The 23951-nt window shown below is 37.9% G+C and overlaps 1 protein-coding gene across 11 annotated transcripts in view; it reads right to left on the reverse strand.

The window, feature by feature from the left end:
* Positions 1-5168: 5168 nt before the first annotated feature.
* FAR1 (fatty acyl-CoA reductase 1) overlaps positions 5169-23951 on the reverse strand; it is a 37606-nt gene continuing 18823 nt past the window's right edge. For 8 of the 11 annotated variants that reach the window (XM_079996368.1, XM_079996361.1, XM_079996364.1 and 5 more), the window contains 9 exons: positions 22176-22355; positions 20929-21106; positions 19913-19957; positions 19693-19820; positions 17355-17422; positions 15007-15178; positions 10289-10418; positions 9742-9869; positions 5169-7674 (listed from right to left, as the gene is read on the reverse strand). In XM_079996368.1, coding sequence (XP_079852494.1) covers positions 7512-7674; positions 9742-9869; positions 10289-10418; positions 15007-15178; positions 17355-17422; positions 19693-19820; positions 19913-19957; positions 20929-21106; positions 22176-22355 — 1192 coding nt within the window. In that variant the 3' untranslated portion in view covers positions 5169-7511. Of the gene's footprint in view, positions 7675-9741; positions 9870-10288; positions 10419-14563; positions 14736-15006; positions 15179-17354; positions 17423-19692; positions 19821-19912; positions 19958-20928; positions 21107-22175; positions 22356-23951 lie in introns of all 11 variants that reach the window. The other 3 variants (XM_079996363.1, XM_079996371.1, XM_079996362.1) reach the window with 3 other exon arrangements.

The following is a 23951-nucleotide window of genomic DNA, read 5'->3' on the forward strand; positions in this document are numbered from 1 at the left end:
AGTGTATTTTTAATCTTTTGTTGGAAGTGGCTGGGGAAACCCAGCCAGTTGGGCGGGGTATAAATTATTATTATTATTATTATTATTATTATTATTATTATTATTATTATTATTATTCAGGTAGGTGGCCGTGTTGGACTGACGCAGTCAAAAGCTTTCGAAAGCTTACACCTAGAACAAACTTAGTTGGTCTCTAAGGTGCTACTGAACAATTTTTTAAATTATTATTATTATCCAGTGTTCCCGCCAGCCACATTTTTTAGAGTTACTCCATATCTATTCCCATCCCTCTGGTTCCTACTCCTCCCACCGAATACTCTACATTTTGTGGGCCCCTGCGCATGCTCCGTTCTCATGGGAGTGTTTTAGTTTCACACACCCCACCCAAATTTACTAGTAACTCCCACTTGTGTGAAGCTAGTGCAGCTTTGGCTGCAAGAATACATTTGCTGCTTGTCATTTCCTCTATAGCAGTGTTGTGGGAGGGAGGCTTAGCATTTGAATTCAATGAGAGTGGTTGGCAAGTTTCCCCTTTCTTTTCAGTTATCAGGATTCCAACCAGCTGCCGTCTTCTGGGCCATTTGCGTGAAAGTTTTAAAAGGTGGGCTTCTTCTAGTGAGCTCAGAGCTATGTTAAGACATTTAGTGTCTAGGTGCTAGCTTCCTCACAAAGCATAGGCATGAACCAAACGTATGTCCAGGTAACCTTCCCATATTTTCTTCTAATGTAACCTGCTCTGGGATTAACTTTGGTAATAAAGTTGAAAATAGGCAATTCTAGAGCATGTATTTTAATTCTGTTTAGTGGGAGCATCTGTAGGACTGGGCAGATTCATTGCTAACTTCAAAGTGAGCATCGGTTCATGGAAGCTTGGTCTATGGACTCAACCATTACAGACAAAACTCTTCCTAACTGGAGAGAAGTCACAAGGTGGCTAAACCTTCCATCTGGATATCAGGCTCCTATCCTCAAACCTATCCTTATGTGTTCAGAATTCCACGTCAATGTGAATATAGCATCCCATGCCACCCTTGGTTTGGTTTGATTTTTAATGCATATGTTTCATGAAGCACTATTTTGTTGTTTGGGTTAAATGGGTAAGTCAATAAAAATACTTATCCAAAAAACTTTCAAAATATTATTGTAAGAAAAGAATTCCAGATGTTGATCAGTGTGAGTGTCTCTTAATGTCATGTCTGAAAGCTTGTCCTCTCATTTTAGCTGCTGTGTAGAATATAGCAGGATTATTCTGCCTTCCAATTTACAGTACAAGGTTAAATTATTTGAGCTATCAACTGCTCAGCAATCCCTTGTTTGAGCATTGCCAGGTTTTATATCTCACACACTCTAGTATCCCAAAACATTCTTTGGTAAAGGTTAAAAGCAAAGCTATTATTAGACAGAGTTGGCACCAACTGGAGGCGGAGGAAGCATACACTGCCATCTATTCATATTTCTGTTTGCCCTAGAAAAAAAGCATTAAATTTTCTCACTTAAAGGGTTTTTTTTAATCTTTCTATGTTTTTACACATAGGCAAAACAGATTAACTTGCCTGTGAATGGCTTAAATTGCTGTAACTGCTGTAATGGCTTAAATTACTGTAACTTTCATATTTTTCACACTAAATACTAAAACCTCAGCTTCTGGAAGGCAGATAAGCTGTACAACACAGTAATTCTTCCACACTGTGTAGACCTAACCCAATATGGATCACTGGCGGGGAAATTTTTGCAAAATTGCACTAGACTGCACATGTTCTAACACAAAAATACCAGATGATGGATACTGAGTTTAGTCTGTATTCACTATCACCCCATTACTGAGCTGCTCTCAGCCCAGGAAAAGGTCCACTTCAGATTGTGCCTGTTTTGGAAGCACAAGCCAGCATGGAAAAAACCAAAACACAGGCACGCATAACCAGTGTGCCCAGAAACAAACTTATTAAGCTAAGTGCAGAACATTCCTATTAAAAATGGATGGGCAAGGCTTTAAGTGAGAGTCACAAAGAATGAAAATAACCGTGCAGTCTACTCTTTCCGAATGAAATATTAAACGGAGGAAAACTGTAGGTGTTGATGTCACAAAGATGAGTTGTAGTTGGAAACCACAGCGTCGTACTTCCAGGTAGTGTCCCAGAGCACTTCAGAGAAGTAGGTAATTTGAAGAAACATTGTCTTCCATCCGCAAATGAATATAATCTTAAGAGGTTAACCGTTTATTTGCTTATAATGCAGAATCTGCTTAATTCTCACACTTCTGTCCGTTATTCAAAAATGGTACATCCAATTGGAATAGTTATTCTTCTTCACTGCAAAGAAGAGAACTTCTGTATTTGGATGGTGGAGATGTACTTTTAAACTTTTTTTTTGTACAAATGCAGGCAAAAATAATGGTATCACACCCTCCAATTAAATAACAGAAGCCCAACAAGCATCTGTAAACAAAGTCTAAAACACAATGTCATCCTGTTAAGTCAGCCAAGGCTTTCCTTCAAGCCTGAATAGAAAAAAGGCATTGCTGGGCCTGGGGGAGTGATATGCCATCACTTTGGGATGGATGAACAGATGATCAATGATGTTAGAACTCTTTGAATAAATTAAGAACTGGAGTACAGCTTCACCAAATTCTCTTACTAGTGGGTAAAACATATGGAAGGTGGTCTCTTTAAAGTGGCACAAGTCATGTCAGGCTTTGAAGTTCTACACCAACACTCTGAATTACTCTGTGAAGCTGATAGGCAGGCAGAGCAATTGCGGCAGCAAGAGTTTTGCACCATCCCAATACCCCACATGAGAAAGGACCACCATCACATAGAAAGCACATTTTCAGTAGTTATCACTAGGGGCTGCATAGATGGTACTTAAACTTTTCCAGATATGGATAGAGGTAACAGATATGCTGCAGAAATTCATTCTCCTCATAAATCTGTTACCTGCTTAAGTTTAGGAATTACTCTCAGAGACAGTGACAGTCAACTAAGGGTAAGAAAATGTGAACAGCCATGAGTAGCCCACCACCTTCCCAAGTCAAAGTACACCACTCAGCATTTCAATGCAGACCTATGCTGGGTCTTACCTTACCTCCTGTTCATATTGTTCCACATCATCCTCAATTAAGCCACAACCACTCCCATACATTGTGATTAGGGAGAATGGACTGAAAATCTAACTGTGCAACTTTGACAGAATTAGGCCTTGTCACCTCTTGAAATTAAAATGGTTCAGAACCATTAGACAGATACGTTTCTTAGACAAGAGTCCCAAGTAGCCCATGTTAAAAATTATGTTAAAGGGCTCCTTTAGAATTGTAACTAGCCAAACTCATTGTACCCCATCTTCCCATTGACCGAGGAAAAAAAGGGGGGGTGTAAAATCATAATTACAAGAGAAAACACTGTTATATGCAAGTTAAGACCATGCCGTATCAACGGTTTTTATTTAAAGCCTTAAAATTGAACTGTTGTTACTATTCATGTAGACAAATCTTGGGAGTTCACAAAGATCAAACAGATTTCAATTGCAGCAACATGATACAGTACAGAAAGTTGATGCGTCAGGAAACTGGGATCTCAAGCTATGTAAGGCGTGGAGCTCAGTGTGGAGCAGAAGATCTCTTAAGATACAAACCATTTGGAATCTGTCCTGGGTCACCGGCATTCTTTTTTAAAACTGATGAGTAGCAATAAACACTTAGCCAAAGAGAAGAGCTGTGAATTTGTGTGAGCCACGCTGATCCCACATTCTCTCTTATGTTTCAGATACTTTTCTATATTTGCTTGGATCCACTTTTCTTTCTCTCTCCACACACCCCCAGCAAGCTGTACTCAGCATATTATTGCTTGTAAGCAACCAAGAAAATCACTGTTACTGGATGGCATATATATGCTGCATAAAATGTTCTTAAACATGATTGCTTATTTTAGCAATTATTTCCTCCTCTTTCTGGGATGAGTGTTAGTCTGACAGGCTCAGAATATCCAGAGATCCTTTAAAATAAAAACAAAAACCTTCTACTCATCTAGACTAGACGAAAATTAAGTTTTCAAATTAGTATTAATATGTGGTGGTGTTATTTTTAGAAATATTCCATATATTTAAAGTTTCAAGATTACGTGAATGTCAGCTCATTTTTCAGTGAAAGAAGCAACACTGACCTCCCCCCCCCGTGCCTCATTTCTACCGAACTTCTACTGTAATACAGAAAGTAAAATTTGTGTATCTCATCCCACCTAAGGTCCTGTACTGACTGAATAATGTGACAAGTAAAGAAAGACTTGTTATGCACTTCCACCTTAAATAAGTAGTTAAATTGTTAGATGGAACCAACTGAATCCATTTTGTGTTTCATCCAAGCTTAAACACAATGTAGAAAATGAAGACACTAATAAAAAAGTGGTTAGGCCTGTAATCTTATGCATGCTTACCTAGATGGTCCCAGAGAGAGAGACACTCTGGAGTACTCAGAGAGACGCTGAGTAAACATGCACAAAATTGCTCATGTGAGTGAAATTCAACATTAGCCATTTTCAGAATACATCCACTGAAATCAATTGTTTTAAGTAACTTGTCCATTGATTTCAGGCAGTCTACTATGCATGATTTAGTCAGATTTCACCCTGAAGTAACCATGCAACATTAAATTTCTTCAATTTAGGGTTTTACTCATTGGTACTAGGGGTTCATGTGACCTTTAGCATATGACTGTAATATATACAGCATATACATAGCATATATGTAGCCTTGGAAGGGAGCCCAAGAGTTATCTAATCCAACCCCTGGCAATGCAGGAATTTCAATTAGATCATACATGACAGAAGGCCATCCAACCTCAGTTTAAAAAACTCCAAGGAAGGAGAGTCCACCACCTCTCATGGGAGTCTGTTCCACTGTCAAACAGCTCTTACAGTCAGAAAGTTCTTCCTGATGTTTAGTCGGAATCTCCTTTTTTGTAACTTGAATCCATTGGTTCAAGGTGCTAGCTTCCAGAGCAGGAGAAAACAAACTTGCTCCGTATGACAGCCCTTTAGATATTTGAATATGACTATACATGCAACTTTAGACATTTTGAAATGAGATTTTGCTACTAATTTCTATTTCAAAGCACAAAATGTTTTAAGTTAAAGTTTCTACACAGCTTAAACAACTTGATAAATTCAACAAACATCATATTCAGGAATTTGTTTATTTTTGGTTTACAAACAAAGGCACCCAATATTTCTATTTTATAAAAGCTTATGATTTAAAATTTTGTTTTCAGAATCTGTTCCTACAGCAGAAAGCTACATTGCAGGGTAATGTTCTTCTATGGTCCCAAATTTTAAAGTTCTGGCACGCCTTCTGAGTGATCCATTTCAGAATGCTCTTCTCTCACTTTAGATTGGATAGTTTCTTCAAGTCAATTAGACTTTTCAGACTAATACCCAAAATTATGAATCTTGTTTATTTTAATTAACAAATCTGAAATTACTGAAGTTGCAACATTAGTATGAACTCCAAAACTGAAGGAACCTTTACAATCTAGATTTATGTGGAATGCTAGAACATTATTGCGACATAGTTATGTTATTTCTTTGTATGAGAAAACTAGGTAACCATTCAAATTAAATGGAAATCCTAGGAATCCAATATGGCAGCCATACTGGAAGTTAAACTAGTGTGGAAAATTAAACAATTCCATCAGTTATTCAGAGATCTTTTAAAATCGTAGTATGGATCCTGGTGCAATTTTCTCAGCTGCATTAGCTTCAGGAGTAAGCAGTAATTTGTTCCATAAAAACAGTACAGTGAGAAAATGAACTCAGCATCTAAGCATCTTACAATTGCCTCTCACCAAGTTCAACCACACACACACGTACATATATACACAAATCAAAGTGGCTTGTTGGGTTCCAGGCACCTTGTGCAAAAGTTTACAACGTACTAAAATGCCAAGTAAATATTCAAGTTCAATGAGAAAGAATTAGGGGAGCAGCTGTAGCAGATACAGTAGGAATATTGCACCCAACTGTAAAACCTTAAATCACTAAATCCACAATTTATTGTATTCCAACACTGTAACACCAGACTCACACACTTCTTAATAGTGTGGACTTCGACTATGTAACATTTTGTATCCCTGGAAAATTATATGCAGATCTTTTTTAAAAAAACAACAACTGTACATTAAAGTACTTAATAAGATAAAATATTTAAACTTCAACAAGGAAGCTCTCTCTCCAAAATCAGATGCACATTTGCATGAAAGAAGTTATATTTCCACAGCAGCAAGACGTGCTCTATATGTGGAATTATAAGTATAGGATGCATGTGCTTCGTGTAACTCCTATGGTTCATTCAGGATTCATTCACAATTTACTTAGGCATATTAATAAAAAACAACAACCCAGGTATAATAGAAGTTAATCAGTTGCCACCACACAGGTATGGTAGATTATATCAAATAAAAAGAATGTTAATGATAGCAGAGAATTGTATGTAACTATGTTTTATAGAGTAAGATTTTAATATTATATGTACTTAATTAAATCTTAGAGCAAGGACTGTTGTAAATGCATTTTTCCTGGTAAAGCAACATGCAGAAAAATACATTTAACCTAGAACCTATTCAGTTATTTATATTTTCTTCATTTCTATTTTCACCATTCCCCCAAACTGTGCTGAGTTTTATTTAGTATAAATATCAATTTCACCCCTTCAGAAGTAGTGCTCGATAATTTGGTTTAAAATTCTGTAGGTAATTTAAGAAATGTGGCATTTCGTAAACAGATTTATGCTCTAAATCACTGAATAAAATTTCAAAGTTCCTGATTTCTTCTGCAATAAAAGGAAAATACTAGTGACTTGTAATGATGTGGTTCCCTTGTGTGCAACTTCCAAGGGATAAATTCACCTCTTTCCTTGGCCATACAAACAGTTCTAAGCCACAAGTCAGAAAAACATGCAAAGAAAAATGCTGTATACCAGCTGCAGTTTTCCCCTTGAAGGATCCCTGCTTTTTCAAGTCAAGGGATTGGAAAGGAGGAGAGAAGAATAAAAGACTAACAAATGCCCAACTCACAGTCATTTACAAAGATACCTCTCTCATAAGAATAACCAGACAAGTCTCAAATAAATAGGTCTACCATCTAAGCCAATAATTTGTTCACCTTAACTAAACACACTTATTTGCAATAAAAATTAAGTTTACTATGTTAAGGCAGATTTTAATTTCAATGCATTCCAGAATTGCACAGTTACACTGGTCAGTGGCCTAAAGTTCTTCCTCATACAGAGATATTAAATTCATTTGGATATTTAACCTACATATTTGCCTAATGACAGATTGATCCAGTACCAGCCATATGATCTTCACAGAAATACACAATTAAGCATCACGTGTACTGTACTGTATTTCACAATCCAGATCTAATATTTCATGTTTTTACAAAAGACGAGATGAGTAGGTACATTTTAGGGCTTTATGCCATTAGACCACCATATGCATAGATGTCCTAATTCTAGAATTGCCATCTTTAATATCTCATAGTGCTGGATGCTCTGAAGTAAGAGAGAAACTTGTAACAGAGGCTAACGACAAAATACCAGATGTTTCTTGCCATTTGTGATCTTGCAATGAAAATACGCCAGATGAGGATCACAAGCACTGTATTGAAGCCATAACGAATGTTCCTTAGCCTAGGAAAGCAAGGAAAAACAAGATGTGAAAAACATAGGCTGACTCACAAGTAAAGTTAACAACTGTAAGATGAATTGGCACTTGAATCCCACCCCTGTTGAGAAGTCTAACAATCAGCTACTTGTATAAAGTATGCATTATACAATAAGCCAGCCTTTGTCAACCTGGTGCCCTCCAGATCTTTAGGTCATGCTGGCTTGAGTTGATGGAAGTCTGGAGTCTTAAAAATCTGAAGAGCATCACATTACCTATTCCTGCAATAAGGAAATAAGCTGCATCTTTTACCAGTAGATGTTTTCTTTCATGTTTGTCATAGAAGTCCCTACAGATAACCCAACCAGTAATGTTTTCAGCTAAGAAATGCCTGACTCTGGTTTGCAAACTGGAGGGGAAATATCAGAATTCCCCCAGAATTCCTTACCCACCAATCCAGGAGTGGTTTCTAGAAGACAGGTACATAATTTACAAGTGTTGTGAGAAAGGACAGGCAGCAGTTCTCCTTTCTTCACTGCATACCAATGCAATCTCAGAGCACAAATCCAAGCCTCAAATTATTCTTTACTATAGTAAAACTAAAAGTAGCTAGGATATTTGTGGCCAGATTGATCATACTTTTGGAAGCTGCTGTGAAGACAAACAGTGGCAAATGTGTTTTTTCAGCTGTAGTATATACTTCTTGCTTAATGCCTATATGGCTTGGAAGGTAGACAACACAAAATGGAGTAAACATCCTAGTATATGTTATCTTTCTAGTCCATAGATCTGGGTTTGATCAAATCCTGGGATAAGTTTAGAAACAACCTACCTAGGATTTTGAGAGAGGCGGCCTCAGAACTGGTAGAGCTTGTCACTGTTGACACCAAGAAAAGGGAAAGATGGCACCTCTGTGCAATCACTAAAAATTGCAGCAACTGTGTGTCCAACTAACACAGTTGTGAAACGTGACAATTATACACAGACTGTGAGCTATGGTTGTAAGGTCTAACAGTTAATGATAATTACTGAAGTATAAATGTGTAATAATCATGACTTGTCAACTACCTGTAACAACAAGTCTTACAGTATTAAGCCAAACTTCACAAATGAAATGTAACTTTTAATTCTTAAGTCAAGAGCACAACAGATTAAACTGTTTCATAGCTAACATCGTGTAAGAATGTATGTGCACAATACATTCATGATTTCCAGTCCAAAGTAGAGTCCAGTTTTAATAAACACCTGGGCGAAACCCAGATTTCTAGAGACTCCTTGTGACAAGACTTGTCAGTAAACCAGCTGAGATGGTAAGCCTTCTCCTGTTAAACCCTACATGTTGTAAAATTCTTAGCTTAGGTGCTCACCTACATACAAAAATCATGTTATAGCACTGTATTTTATTTTATTTCATATCACAATAGAGCATATGGGTAACTCCAGGTTTTTTGTGGTGTCAACCTTTTTTTTAAGCTACCCAATATTACTGCAACTTTCCCCCCAGTCAAATTTAATTAGGAAAAGCAACAAGAATGGTGGGGTCATCAAGGAGATTAAATTTTCCATTTGTACAGTTTTATGTATTTTACATTGTGTGATATTTTGACTTATACTACTTCACAGCAGCTATATTGTTATACTCCACAAGGAAAATTATCAGTAAACTTTTTTTTTACTTGCATATGGTGTCACACTTAACACCTTCTCTCAGGTAGTATATCTGCATGACAATTCTTTGATCCCAAAACCAGACAGATGCAGCATTACCCTCCTCTGCACCAGACATTAAAAGAGGCAATAAGGTTTCAATTGGCATTGCCTTCTAAAAAGTAAAGAATAAAGGTTGAGGGCAGAACTTGAAATCATGCTATAGTGTATTTCCCATCAGCACAAGCACCGCAGCTTGCCAAGCAGAACAATCTCCTCTCTCGTGTGATGTTAAGGAGGCTCTCCTGACACCTGCCCCCACAAGTCAAATTATTTAGGGAGTATACTAGAAGAAGGAAAAGCTCTGTTGAACAAGTCGAAGCCCTTGTGCAGAGCTTGCATCGATTGGACTTGTTAGGTAAATTCCACCCATAAACTATACATACTTATTCAAGTGTTTCCGAGCTGCTGGGAGACCAGACATTTCCTCGTTCAATACATATTTCTTCGTTCCCATGCAGTAATTTTCCATATATTCTGCCCAGTGTAGTTGTCGAACATCAAAATTAAAGGTCTGTCACAAAAAGAATGAACAGTATTATGCCAAACTTCACAAATGAAATGTAACTTTATTCTTAAGTCAAGAGCACAACAAATGAAACTGTTTCATAGTTAATCAGCAATGCTGGGCAGAGGAATGCTGCGCTGCTCTGCAGCCACCAAAACCTACCATACCCGGATTGCTTCTCCACCGGTGGTTGAAGCAGCAGGGCAGGTGGGGGCGCCACCACTTTCATTTCCACTCCCTGAGGTGTCTAGCATTGTAAATTAGTTTTTATAAAAGTTAAAGCAAAGAAAGGAACCAAGCACATGATTATACTATAGCTTGATTTTCTCCTATTTTCCCTGTCAGCTATTCTTTCTTTGAAAAGCTTGACATGTCAAAAGTACAGCGAGTAAGTCATTGCTAAGACAAAAACAAATGTAACTTGCCTTTTTGTCTTCAGGACTCAGCTGGCTCATGAGCATATTGACGTTATCTGTGTTCCAGTCCCAAGAATTACTGGTGAAATATTCTAGCAACATCATAGCCTTGTGAAGACGTGTTATTGTTTTCATCATCCTACAGTTCAGGGAAAGATGTTATTCAAGAAAATGACATTTGAAAAACTACATATCTAAACTCAGATCCTCTAATTGTCTCCCAACCCCAAGGCACTCAAGTAAATTTAACATAACTAGAATATTTCTGCATTGCATTTTAATAAATATTTTAAGGAAAATGATGAACTACATGCTTAGACAGTATAGTGAAAACTAGATTATAGAGAGAGACTTAATATGAAGTAGATAGTTAAAGAAGAAGAGAAATATTATCTAGTAGTTTTCATTGCCAAGTCAAGAGGGGAAACACTGGATTCAAAAATTTATCTGTAACTTTCTGGCTTGAGGAAGCTTAGCCTCAATCTACAAAGGGCAAACTCTAGAGACAGATGTCCTTTCTCTATTTCTCCACCGCTCCCAGAAAACTATTTCTGTGGATAGCATCAAAGGGCAGCCCCCCTGCAACAGAAAGTGCCCCTGAGTATAATTCTCACACAAATAATATGTCGGGTACTTATTTGAGAATCAACACACCAGATGCCCACTCCTATTATTCCAGAGGCCAATAAGGAAAGTTTACATTACAAAACAATTCTCCTTTCCAATATCATCACAGGTTACACCAACTGATGCAATGCAATATGCCAGTTCAGATGTAAGGGTTTACTACATGATATGCAGAAATATTCTATCCATGTTCATTGCCTACCTGGGGCAACAATGAATAATTTGTCTGAATACAGTGCATTCTATTATTAGGATCAATACGGAAAGCAGCTTTTCTATTTTAAAAAATATGTTTATGTATAAATTTGAATCCAGGAAACTGAATATTCATTTTTTTAAATACATTTTTAGTACATTTGTAGGGAAAATTAAGTTCTGGTGCATACTGTCTTCCTAGAGCAACAACTTATTCCACTGGCACCAGCTAGCCACAGCCAAGAGCATACAGTGATTCTACACATACATTTCCAGCCTGATCCTTAAAATGGAAGGCACTGATGATAAAGAGCAAAGAAGATGAAAAGGGGAAAGGGGCGAGAAAATAAAATCAGCATCTGTATGAAACAGCTTTAGGAAAGACTGTGGTTGTTTGCCTATACTGAGCAGGATGGTCAAATTCTACTGTGTGTAAAATATTTTATAATTTAAATAAAAGAAGTATGTTTGGGGGAAAGCTATTTAACAGGAAAAACTACATCCCAAATATAAATAACTACCTACCAGAAAAGCAATACAAGACAATGAAACTATGCAACACTTTTTCCTATTAGGATTTTTTTATATACATTTCTTCTAAGGACCTAAAATGTGTCTGAACTACAACAAGGGAACTTGTGCAGCTCACCCATATTATGAAAAGCTTAGCCAGAGCTCTTCTTTCCAAACATTCATAAGCACAAAATTCAGAAGAACAGAAAAATACTGACTATAAAGATTTTTAGCAGTAATAAAAAAAATGCATTAAATTCAAGTACACTTTAAGTTAAGGACACAAGCTTACTAAGAGTGACTATTTTACTTTCTAGATGAACAATTTTGAGTTTCAATTCCCTGGGCGACATCCAATGGGGCTTCTCACCAGCAGAATTGATTTCTTCTGGCATGACAGGAGTTCCTCTTCCCCTCCCTGAACTGCCTCAAAAACTGCTCTGGAGGGCTGTGAGTCACTGGACCAGAGTTGGAGGGGAGGAAAGAGGAAGTCTGCTCTCACAGACTTCGTTCTCCCCTGGCTACACTTTCAAGGCACTCCACAAAAGGAAGTAAGTGGGAATATTGGTAACTTGGTACTTTTTGCTATGAAATAAATGCTACTAATTTAAGCTAACCACAACTGTGGCCACTGTACCAAATACCCCCCTCTCATCCCCACACATGCTGCTGCACCAGTGAGAGGTTAAGCAGTATAACTGCTGTGCCAGTGCAGTATCACATACTATGGTACCCAAGCATGCTGTGATTTTAACCTAGGAACCCAGCAGGATCAGACGAAAGACTCGTCCAGTCAAGTGTCCTGTTCTTACTGTGTCAACCAGATGCCTATAAAAAGCTGACAAGCAGGATATGAGTGTAGTATCACACTCCTGTTTGTGATCCCAGCATACTGCCTCTGATATTGGAGGCAATATAGCCATTGTGACAGTGCCCATTGATAGCCCTATCTTCCACCCATTTGTCTGATCTACTTTTAAGCTGTTCAAATTGATGGCGATCATTACATCTTTTGGTAGTGAAACCCAGTTTATAACTATGAGCTGTCTGAAGCACTTCCTTTTTCTCTGTACTGAATCTCCAACCATGCAGCTTCAATTAACACAAGCTTCTGGTGTTAAGCAGGGGGGCATACATGTGGGCCAGATTCAACCAAAGACTTCCGCTAGGGCAACAGCACTTCCCCTCCTTCCCCTAGTTGCTCCTAGAGGGGTTGGGAGAACCCCCAGAACAGCACAAGGGAGATGACAAGGGGAAAACCTACCATCTGGCAAGCTGAAATGATTTCACTAACACAACGCTTGCAATAGTGCAATGTTGAATTCCTCCCTTAATCTTTAGAATGCTTTCATAGGTTAATTTCCATAGGAAATGATCTAATAAACCCACTGAAGACCACTGTTTTCAAAAAGCCTATGTTGAGAAACACCTTTGCGCATTGTGGAGTCTTCTAATGTGTGCTGTCGGGTCAACACAGAATGCTAGCTAGGTCTTTTGCTGCAATTCTGAAGATTCCCTAAAATACGTTCAATGTTTTCTCTTCAACCACAGGTGTAAAATCAGGAGTGGTAGGCAAACTGTTTCTATTGACATTTTCCTACCATTACTGAACTAATGAGATACTGAGCAGTGTTAATCTCATAAGGAACTTGATGATGGTCTGGAAAAGTAACAAAAAAGAGTACAAAGCTATGCATATCTAGCCAGAAGTCCCACTGAGTTCAATGAGCATTTACTCCCAGGTCATTTGTATAGCAGCAGCAGATGCCCTGTGGTTTCCAGATGTTGTTGGACTCAATCTCCCATCAGCCCCTGTCAGCCTGGCCAATGCCCATCCATAATGTAAGGGACTGAAGCCTAAAGTCTTGTACATAGAGAAGAATGTTGTACTACATACATAAATACATACATAAAATTTATGTAACTGACAAGAATGTTAACGTTCTTCCAAAACCAATAGAGCAAATTCCTCTGGATCAGTGCAACAGAGCAGAAGCATGCCTTTATGTGTAGCAAGTCTACTTTGATGGACCTGAGAAGCTGGTATTGGCAGCTGAGAGAATGGCATAAAGTCACCAAATTCCAAAGATGTAGGCATAATACTTGCCCATGCGTCCACAATAGCCATCAAGACAATGCCACAAGCAATAAAGCATAACAAGCATTATTTCTGTGCATGAACTAACTTTTGGTAAAATATGCTGATGCTGTCACAGAACATGGACAAGTTTTATGCTGGAGCTTCTAAAGTCAATAGAGGACATACCAAAATATGCATTTGGTTTTTTAAAAAAAGTAGTAGTATTGCAAATGCTAATTTAACTTTGAAAAGAACAGAACTTGACAGTTCCTCTGTTCCCTCAGATCTCAGTGGTGGTGGTTGTTGTGCAGTTTGAACATCCATTCTGCAAAAGAAAGCTTGAAAATCGTGCCATTTTAAAACTATAAAATAGGAAGAATAAAACTATGCAATTTTGACGAGTTAAAGTAAACTTTTTGCTTACTTAAAAAAGGTAGCCAGAAGAATTATAAGCCGAATGTCAGTGAGATAAAATGTGTTGAGTGACTTGTATCATCCATTAAAAAAAACCCACAAGTGCACCATGATTGTCATCTATATTTATACAGATGGCAATATATACATTTATATTTATATATTTATTTATCTCTTACATCTCCTTGCCCTCCAATTCCATTTCAGCTTATAATTTCAATAACAGTGCTAGAGTGGAATGATTTAAAAGACTTAGAAAATGGCTGGGACTGTTAGATTCATTGTAAGAAAATGAACTTCAAACAATCACTAAGTCCTAAGAAACATCCAGCTCTTTTACTGTTATTGTTGATGCTTCTATTAGTAAATTTACAGAAGAAGCTCATGCCATTGATCTACACCGCCAAAAAGCTTCCATCACCTTTCCAGCAAAGTATTAGCCCTTTCCTTCTTACCACGGTTTCTGACCTGTCAACCTTAGAACAACATCGTATAACAACGCAGGAAGTATGTGACCGACTGTAGTCCAATAATGATGTTTAAGGGGGTTGGACTGGAGTTTAACATTGGGACGCCTTATTGCTTGTTCTAAAGGATTCCTCTTGAATGTCAAATTTATGTAACTCTCTGTAGGAAAAATAAGGGTCACAATGTTTTGAGCAGCTCTTGTTCAAAGAATGAACCCACAGTTAGGTAGCAAATTCAACAGCCTTTGACATCTTGATGGTTTAGCTACTTAGCACATTATCCATACTACACCATTTTCATGGCCTGAAGTCAAACATCTCTGTGGATTTAGTGGCACATTCAGTCATAATAACAAATAACATGTTAATGTGTTAATCGTGTAAACATGGGTTTGTCATGAGGAACAGAAGACAGAGCTAGTCACCATTACCTTGGGCTTCTTCCTGTAATCCTGAGGTAGATATCATACAGGAATGCTGGGGCCTTATGGCTTACAGCAATCCAGTAGTGATATAAAAGGTGATTGGAGGTTAGATTTACATTGGGCCGTCTGAAGGCCTGTTCGAGAGGGTTCCTCTTGAAAGTGGATATTACATGGTATTCTAAGAAAGAAAAGTTGTGTAACAGCTTTGATAATAACCATTTAAATGTAATGGACTTCCATGGACATAACATACAAGTACTATTCTCAATGAATCAAAGCACATCTTTCGTACACATCTTTCACTAATTAGCAATGTTCAGCATTCATTCGGTTCAACTGTCAAGCCTAAGTAGCCTCTCTCACTGGAATTCTTTTGGTGCTTTTAAGTGCTCCACTGACTGCAGCTTCATTTCCTGTTCTGTGCTCTCTCTGTTCCTCTTTCCTACTTAATTATTAACCTTGTGTTTGTAAATAATTGCAAATAGAGCTCCACTGGCTGACACTATGCTACGACCTATGTATCACACAACAATTTGTAAGTTGCATTACAGATTAACCCAACATTTTTAATTAGCTCAGGTATCAAACACATCTGAATTAAATTAAGGAATTGCTCATTAAGGTTTATTTTGGTTTCTCAGACTGAAGGCCTGAATCTGTAATCGTGTACTGTCTTAACCCAACTTCCAGTGAAACTAAAGCAGTGTTCTTACAATAAAAAGGAAGTCCTCCAGAAGAGGAAGATTTATGCACTGCTTTTGACATTTTGACTAGACAGAAAAGAAGATGGTAAAGAATAATGTTAAGATTATATGCAGGCTATTAATTGCCTGGGAAGAGATGCTGTAAAAAATAATAATCCAGGGATGTAAAACTTTAAACAAATTAAGTTAGTACAGTTAGAAATTGGAAAATAACTTAGTCCTACGTAACTGCTTTTTATATATATCACTGATTCCTCAAAACTCAGCAAATGCCATTTTCTCATGGGCTGTAAGTTAGATAAACTAGTTTTACCCACCCACCCCTATCCATCAACTGCTGCTACTCAATATCTAGCCTTGAAACATTTTTTTCTCCTTATAGCTTATCTTTCCCATATTTTAAGCATTTAACTAATGCTCATTGCTTTTGCTTTAACATTTTAGTGTAAGCCACTTTATGAGGTTTGCTTGAAAAGCTACACAGTGGTATCTTGATTCTCGAATGGCTTGGCCCCCGAACAAATTGGCTCCAGAACGCAGCAAACCCAGAAGTGTGTGTTCTGGTTTGTGAATGTTTTTTGGAACCCAAACGTCCGACGTGGCTTCCGCTTGACTGCAGGAAGCTCCTGCAGCCAATTGGAAACCATGCCTTGATTTTCAAATGGTTTCGGGAGTCGAACAGATTAAGTTCGAGAACCAAGGTACCACTGTACATATAAAGCCTGCAAACTCCGCACTGGTGCAGAACTGCAACTCTTGGCCCTCTTCCCTTTAAGAATCATTATAATGTGCTTTGCACTGATGTTATAACTCTGATCAAAGTACTGCTATCAACTGTAATCCAATACTTGAGTAAAACCAGGTGTATACACTGTGCTAAAAAAAATGTAGGAGCTGGGTACTGGTGCAGTTACTACACTATTGCTAGAAAAAATGAAGTATGTGGGCTGAATAGGTTATGAAAATCTGCTTAATGTTTACATTGCTTTGAGTTATTTATTTTATATTTTTCACTATTTTTCATATTTTGTTCTAGAATCATGGTTAATGCTAAGGGAGTTCTACAGACTACTGAGGCTCTGCCCTCAAACCGCTGGTAAATCTCAATCACCATTCTGCCCTCTGTGATTTCAGCAGCTATTACCCTCACACTGAAACACTGCTTTGAAGCTGTTTAAGGGTTACATGTTCTCTCTGAAAACTTATGCATTTCTGTGGAATCACATCATAAACACACATACCACTAAGTAGAGCCTCTTTTATACTATATTGTATTTTTATTACTTTTGTAAGGCTTTAAAAAGGCAAATATATATATTTGAAATATTTGGTACACATTGCTCTAACACTACACGCATACACTAAAATGCTGTGTCACACAATGTATTTTCAAGCATACATATCAAAACAATCTTCTCCCCTATGAGCTTAATGGTTCTAGCAGTCTAGAAGGACAAGTATCTATGGAGAGAGCAATTTTATTTGAAAAGCTGCTCCCAATCAGAAAGCAGGGACAAATCAATGCTTGGTCCTTTAAAAGCAATTCTTTTTTTTTTTTTTTTTTTTTTTAGTTAATCTTCATGCATGGCTTTCTAAAGGTTCCCCAATAAGTTAATTTATTAAACTGCAGAGGAAAAAAAGAAGGCATACCAACTTCACCCCAATGGAAGGGATTGGTGCCACCCGTAGTACAGTTGTATACCATAATATTTCTTGGTCTGAAAAACAAAAATTAGTTAATTTTTTTCCTATATTATCATTTCTCTTAAGACAAAAGAATAGTTCACATAATAAATAGCTAACCAATACTGCAGCAAATAGTAATATGAATAATAAGCCAAGGATTAAAAACAACAAAACACTTTGTAGTGTAGCATTTATAAACTGATTCAGTGGATTTATTAATTACTTAGCACCAATCCTGGCCCAACTGTACTGGCTGCCAACTGGTTTCCGGGCCCAATTCACAATGTTGGTTTTTACCTATAAAGCCTTGAAACAGCTTGGGGCCACAATACCTCAAGGACCACCTCTCTCCATATGAACTGACCTGCACCCTGCACTCATCATCTGAGGCCCTTCTTTCTTTGTGTGCACCTTCTGTGAGAGGTTGGGATGGTAGCAACACAAAAATGGAACTTTTAGGTGATGTCTCCCTGCTTGCGGAATGCTCTCCCTATCTATAGGCACCAGGCAAAAACATTCCAGGCCTTTAGCTAATTAAACAATCTGACATTTTAAATGGGGGGGGGGCATTATTGTTTCTGTTTGTTACTATGTTCCTATGTGATACATTTTTGCTGTTTTATGTTTTATTTTTATTGGATTTTATTGACCTAGACAAAGGCCATGGCAACATCCAAAGGGGGGGGGGGGACAGCAGTTGCTACATATGCAGTAAAACCACGGTCAAATCCACCAAAATTTATTATTAAACAGCATAAAAAGTAATTTTCAAATAAAATGTGCAAATTAGATCTGAGTACCCACTGTGACTGACCACTAGCCCATCCAGATCTTTCTTCCTGATTTTCCTAGCTGCTAAGTCATAGAGGGCCACTCAACACATTCCCCTGACGGAGATATAAATTGCCCTTCCCTGGTCACTGGTTCAACCACTTGATGAATGGAACACCTGTGTGTGCATAGGCATTCATGTGAGTGAGTGCTTGGATAATAAAAGTAAGAGACAAACTGGAAATACTCTTACTATACATCTAAGAACAGATTTGGACCTGCCAGAGAAGTGGGAAGAGGAAGCACAGAGGATGTGTTTCTTTGCGCTCTTCGGATGAGAAACACAAGTATACAGTGGTGCCCCGCAAGACGAACGCCTCGCAAGACGGAAAACCCGCTAGACGAAAGGGTTTTCCGTTTTGGAGGCGCTTCGCAAAACGAATTTCCCTATGGGCTTGCTTCGCAAGACGAAAATGTCTTGCGAGTTCCTGCGGGGTTTTTCCCCTTCCCCCCCTTTTCCTAAGCCCTAAGCCGCTTATCAGCTGATCCGCTAAAAGCCGCTAAACCGCTAATAGCGCTAATCTGCTAAGCTGTCAATGGGCTTGCTTCGCAAGACGAAAAAACCGCTATACAAAGAGCCTCACGGAACGGATTAATTTCGTCTTGCGAGGCACCACTGTATATGTAATGAGGAAGTCCAAGTCACATTGCTTCCTCTTGTGTTTCTTCTCTAGAACCTCTGGAATAGTTCTAAGTAATCAGTATTGGGGCATGGAAGCCTCACTTAGGAGAGTATTCCAGCATTACAATGCTGCCACCCAAAACTTTCACATTTAACCGAGGGCAAAGGCAAGGAGTTCACAGAGCTCCCAGGGACTGCCCGCTAGGATTCTGAAGAGAAGCAATGAGAACTAAACTGCCACGAGTTTACAGCTGAAGAGAAATGGAGTCAGTAATCGGGGTAGGTAGACTATGTTGCAACACCATCATCCCAAAGAAAATTAGTAACTCATTCCCTCTTATCTATGGATACAGATGAGTTTATCCTAAATATGGTTTAAACTGAAACAAATAATGTGTAGTTAGTGCAGCTAGTGATGCAGCCCCTATACACGGATGTCTGAACTGCTGCAGAGGTCTCTGGGGTTCTGTCACTTTACAGCTGGAGAGACACCAGCAAGATCTGAAGTGGGGTGAAGTTGTGCTCAGTACAGGTTGCCTCCAAGCCTGCTTGCACTGCTCTCTTTGTGAAGCAAAAGCATGCCAGAGAAGTCCTAGCAACAATGCAGGCGCTTCTCAGGAAAAAAACTGTGCAATTTGCTTGTTTGACGCTTGTCCGGAACACCCCTTGAGCTGTATGCCCCTAGGCCCTGTACTAAATTTGGGGCACGAGACAGTCGCTATGGTAATGGAAGCAATAAGAGTTCCTTGTGGCTATAGAAACAGAGACCACAATCACATACTGATGTAAGCAAATAGTTTACTATCATAAGACCACCGCTTAGTCAATTTTAAAAAAATGCATTGTCACCTGTTATACCTATTAACTCCGGAATACCAGGCAGCAGCTATTGTTGCGTTGATGACTACATCTACTGGAATAAGATCTGCAACTGCATTGTTTGAGGCTCGCATCGTTCGAAGGATTCCTTTTCCTGCCTTAAAACAGAAGGTACAAGATAAGAAAGCCATTTCAAGCCACTTTAGCTTTTCAGAAAAATATATTTGTCTACATTTTAACTTTTACTTACAGCAATAAAAAGGCCACTAGGTCCATTAAAGTTATCAATCCATCCCTGTTTGGAAACAAAGCATAAGGAAGATTTACTGGCTTAATTGATATGAAAATAAACTGGGAATCATTTTGCAACTGAGTAAATGTCACAATATTTCAATTTTTTATTTACAATCCAATTTTATATTTATATATATTGCCATATGCATACACAGTATATAAACATTTTTTCTTTTCTACAAACAATGTTTTTGGAGAAGGAAAATCAATGGGTTAAGAAGAGGAAGACATTAACTGTTTCAGTCATATTAAGAAAGCATTTTCAAAACAATTCACAAATATATTAATTCCATAGCATAACTATGCAGTTTTCACAAAACATTTTTTTCATTCAACAAGTAAAATATTTAACAATAAACTACTTTAGAAATGTATGAATAGTCAATATGCTAAGAATAAGCCCATTGGCTCACTGCTTACTGATTTATCATTAGGCAAGCACCATTTCTTCTGAGATAATTAAAATGTTGCCATAAGAAACTCAAGGAGTAGCAACTGTAATATGGGAAGTGATACTAAGTGTAAGGGTATTATTTGGAAGAACGTCTTATTCAGGCATAGGCAAACTCGGCCCTCCAGATGTTTTGAGACTACAATTACCATCATCTCTAACCACTGGTCCTGTTAGCTACGAATGGTGGGAGTTGTAATCCCAAAACATCTGGAGGGCCGAGTTTGCCTATGCCTGGTCTTATTGATCATGTAACATTGTGACTGTATGTTACTACTCTTATTACAGGTGTTCAGTACTTATAAACCATAAGCCCCAAGTAGTGCTTCCTTATGGCCTACATCCATTTATCACTTAGCTCCCTTTACACAAGATTTTAAAAGAGATGGCTTAGACTGATCCAGAGTCAATGTATTATCTGCTTTTCACACAGCCCTGGCCTGTGTCTTAGTAATAAAGACTGAATCAACAGTAAATAATGACTAAGAAATTTTGCTATAAAAAGGTTAAGGTTGACTTACTGGGAAAGGCTCCTTCCAGCTGGCACCCACAATTGATGGCCTTATAATGGCTACATTTAGTTTTGCACCTTCCAGTTGCACAATGTATTCTGCTAAGGCTTTTGTATATGTATAAGTATTAGGCCTGTCTCCTATCAGTTTTGGTGTAATATCATTCACTAGGCTGTCATCCATCCACCTAAAGAAATAAACATATTTATTCATTCATATCCTATCAGTCAACTCAAAAGCACCAAAGATGGCTAATAAAATCTGTTCTTCATAAAAAAACCCAAAGTTTTTATATATATATATATATATATATATATATATATATATATATATGAGACCACTTAAAAAGTTTAAAAGAAGTTTGGAAAAGCTTTTCTAGTCTGTGGAGGGTTAGAGTCAAAAGTCTCTCACTCAGCCTGCTGCAGGTCCAGCTGAACAGGGTGGGCACTGGCATCAAGCTGGAGGGGAATTCATGAAACTCAAAGCAGTCATGTTTCCCCTGGGCAACCTTGGATTACTCATAATTGTAGCTCATTTTTAAACAAAGAATGACATCTTAACAAAACTTGACAACTCATTTGTTACTGAAATTCTGAATGGCCATGATTTAGGTGTCATTTGTGTTAACACATTTGTGTTATTTGTGCATTAACTGCACAAAGAAAGAAATGTACCAGACTGAGATGTTACTTCAGTGTTGACTATAAGAACATTTAAAGATCCCACAAGAGTTCATGCTCTTTTGTTTTCATTTTCCTTTAACACACTTTTGGTTGACACCGCTACTTCATTGCTGTAGTCATTATTTACACTTGAAACAGAATACCTAAAGTGATGCAATTTTTACTCATAGAAATTCCATTAGGAAAATATGCTCCTTTTTATAGTTCAATACAATTTTTTAAAGAATATTTCCTAATTTATCTTCCATCTGAAACAATTTTATTGAACAGATTACAGAAACTGGTTTCTAGTTTAAGACGTATTTTGATGCCTTAACCCCATTCTGCTTTTCAGTGGCAAACCCTGAGACATAAGGTAGACTTTCCTTTTTTCTAGCCAATGTATTTCCAAGAGAAGGCATTTCCAAACAAGCCCTACTTTTCTTATTGCTAAAAATCACCTTAGCATATGGCCAAGATCAGAACCAGCAATGTTCAATCCATTCTCATTTTGTATCAGCTCTAAAAAAAACTTTCCAACATTTTTCAATTTTGAAAGCATGAAATCAAAGGGGGGGAGCATTAGACACATACTCTAAGGAATCTATTAATTTCTTAGGATCAACAGGGGGTGGATAGACCACTTCCTCAATGTGTTTTCGGTTGCAGTATGCAAATGCTGTTGAAACATGGATAAACACATCTAGATTCTTCATTTTCTGGGCCAAGAAGAGAAGTTGTTGTGTCGCAATTACATTGAGCTGAACAGCATCTCTGTTGAGAGAGAGAGAGAGAAAAAAAACCAAGTGTACTAAAGAATACTTTTAGGTATCTAAACTCAACACGTATGCACAACAAGATTCCTTTGTGATTTGCTGTCTCTTAGCTGTTCAGGAAACATAGCCTGGTCAAATCCAGCTGCTACTAGTGTATCTGCTGAAAACCAACAGCATCTTTTGTGTCAACAGATGGAAAAGGCAAGTGTTTCCAGTAGCATGCAGCTCACCTCTAATCTTCTTGGCACACTTCTATCCAAATCCCCCATTCTCCTCTTACAAAGTATAAGAAGCTTTATGTTTTCTTAGGTTGGGAGGGTACTCAATAATGTGGTTCCAAAACTTCCCTCAAAACAGCACAGACTAACATTTCTTACAAATTGAGCATTAGGCTTTTCTTATCAACTAAATGATGCCAAAATCAAGTATATTATATTCTTCAAATGACGCAGGTCACATATTTGCTGTAAATAAAAAGAAGGTGACACTGGGACAATGAACAGATATCTAGTCCAAGTGTCACATGTCACATAAACTGAACCCACTATTTGCAGGTTCTTGTTTAAAGGCAATCATTACACACAATAATGCACAAACAGGAGACAGTGTTGAAAATCTTGGCTGGGTGCTATGAGAAAGGATGAAGGCAATGAGTGAGAAAACAGGACTAGAGACATAAAGATGTGAAGTAAGCTGAAGATTCAGCACGTTATCTCTCTCCTCAGATTACAGACACCACAGTAAGAGGATGGAATTCATTTCAATCTGAAGAGAGAGAAAAATCACTAACTTAATTCTAGAGAGACTACTGCAGTCAAGTTGTGACAAGAAAAAAATAAGTCTATCTTGGAAGCATCAAAACCCTTAGGCAATACTTAAGTAATTCCAAGATAAAGAAACAATAAAAATTTGATTAGATGCAAACTTCTGAACTTGTGCGTTATGCATGGAATAATAAAACTGAGCCACAGGCCTCCTCCTTTAATATCTATCACTCAGAGAAAGAATCAGGTAATCAAGTAATCCAAGAGTCGGAGCACCTGAACTACCTCAGCCAGATTAAATATGCAACAATTTGCTTTACACCCAGCTAGCAAAAAATATTGGAGCTACAACACTCTATACAGTGGTACCTTGGGTTAAGTACTTAATTCGTTCTGGAGGTCCATTCTTAAGCTGAAACTGTTCTTAACCTAAAGCACCACTTCAGCTAATGGGGCCTCCTGCTGCTGCCGCGCCGCCGGAGCCCGATTTCTGTTCTTATCCTGAAGCAAAGTTCTTAACCTGAACCACTATTTCTGGATTAGCGGAGTCTGTAACCTGAAGCGTATGTAACCCGAGGTACCACTGTACACTAGACTGCACCAAAAAACACAATGCAAAAGAAAATGCCTACCATAATGGGAATGTGTATGAAGCAACAGAGAATGAGACATACCACTTTTGAATTTTGTTTCTAAACTGGTACCGCTCCATTTCACACAACTGTCAAATGAAAAGTTGGGCTAATACCTTTTACTCTTCCCTTTTCTAAAGTTCAAAGTGCACAGAATGAATGCATATGTTCTTATTGTGAGCCGAAAGCATTTAGGCA

This window comes from Podarcis cretensis (assembly GCF_951804945.1).
Source record: "Podarcis cretensis genome assembly, chromosome: 1".
NCBI classification, from domain to species: domain Eukaryota; kingdom Metazoa; phylum Chordata; class Lepidosauria; order Squamata; family Lacertidae; genus Podarcis; species Podarcis cretensis.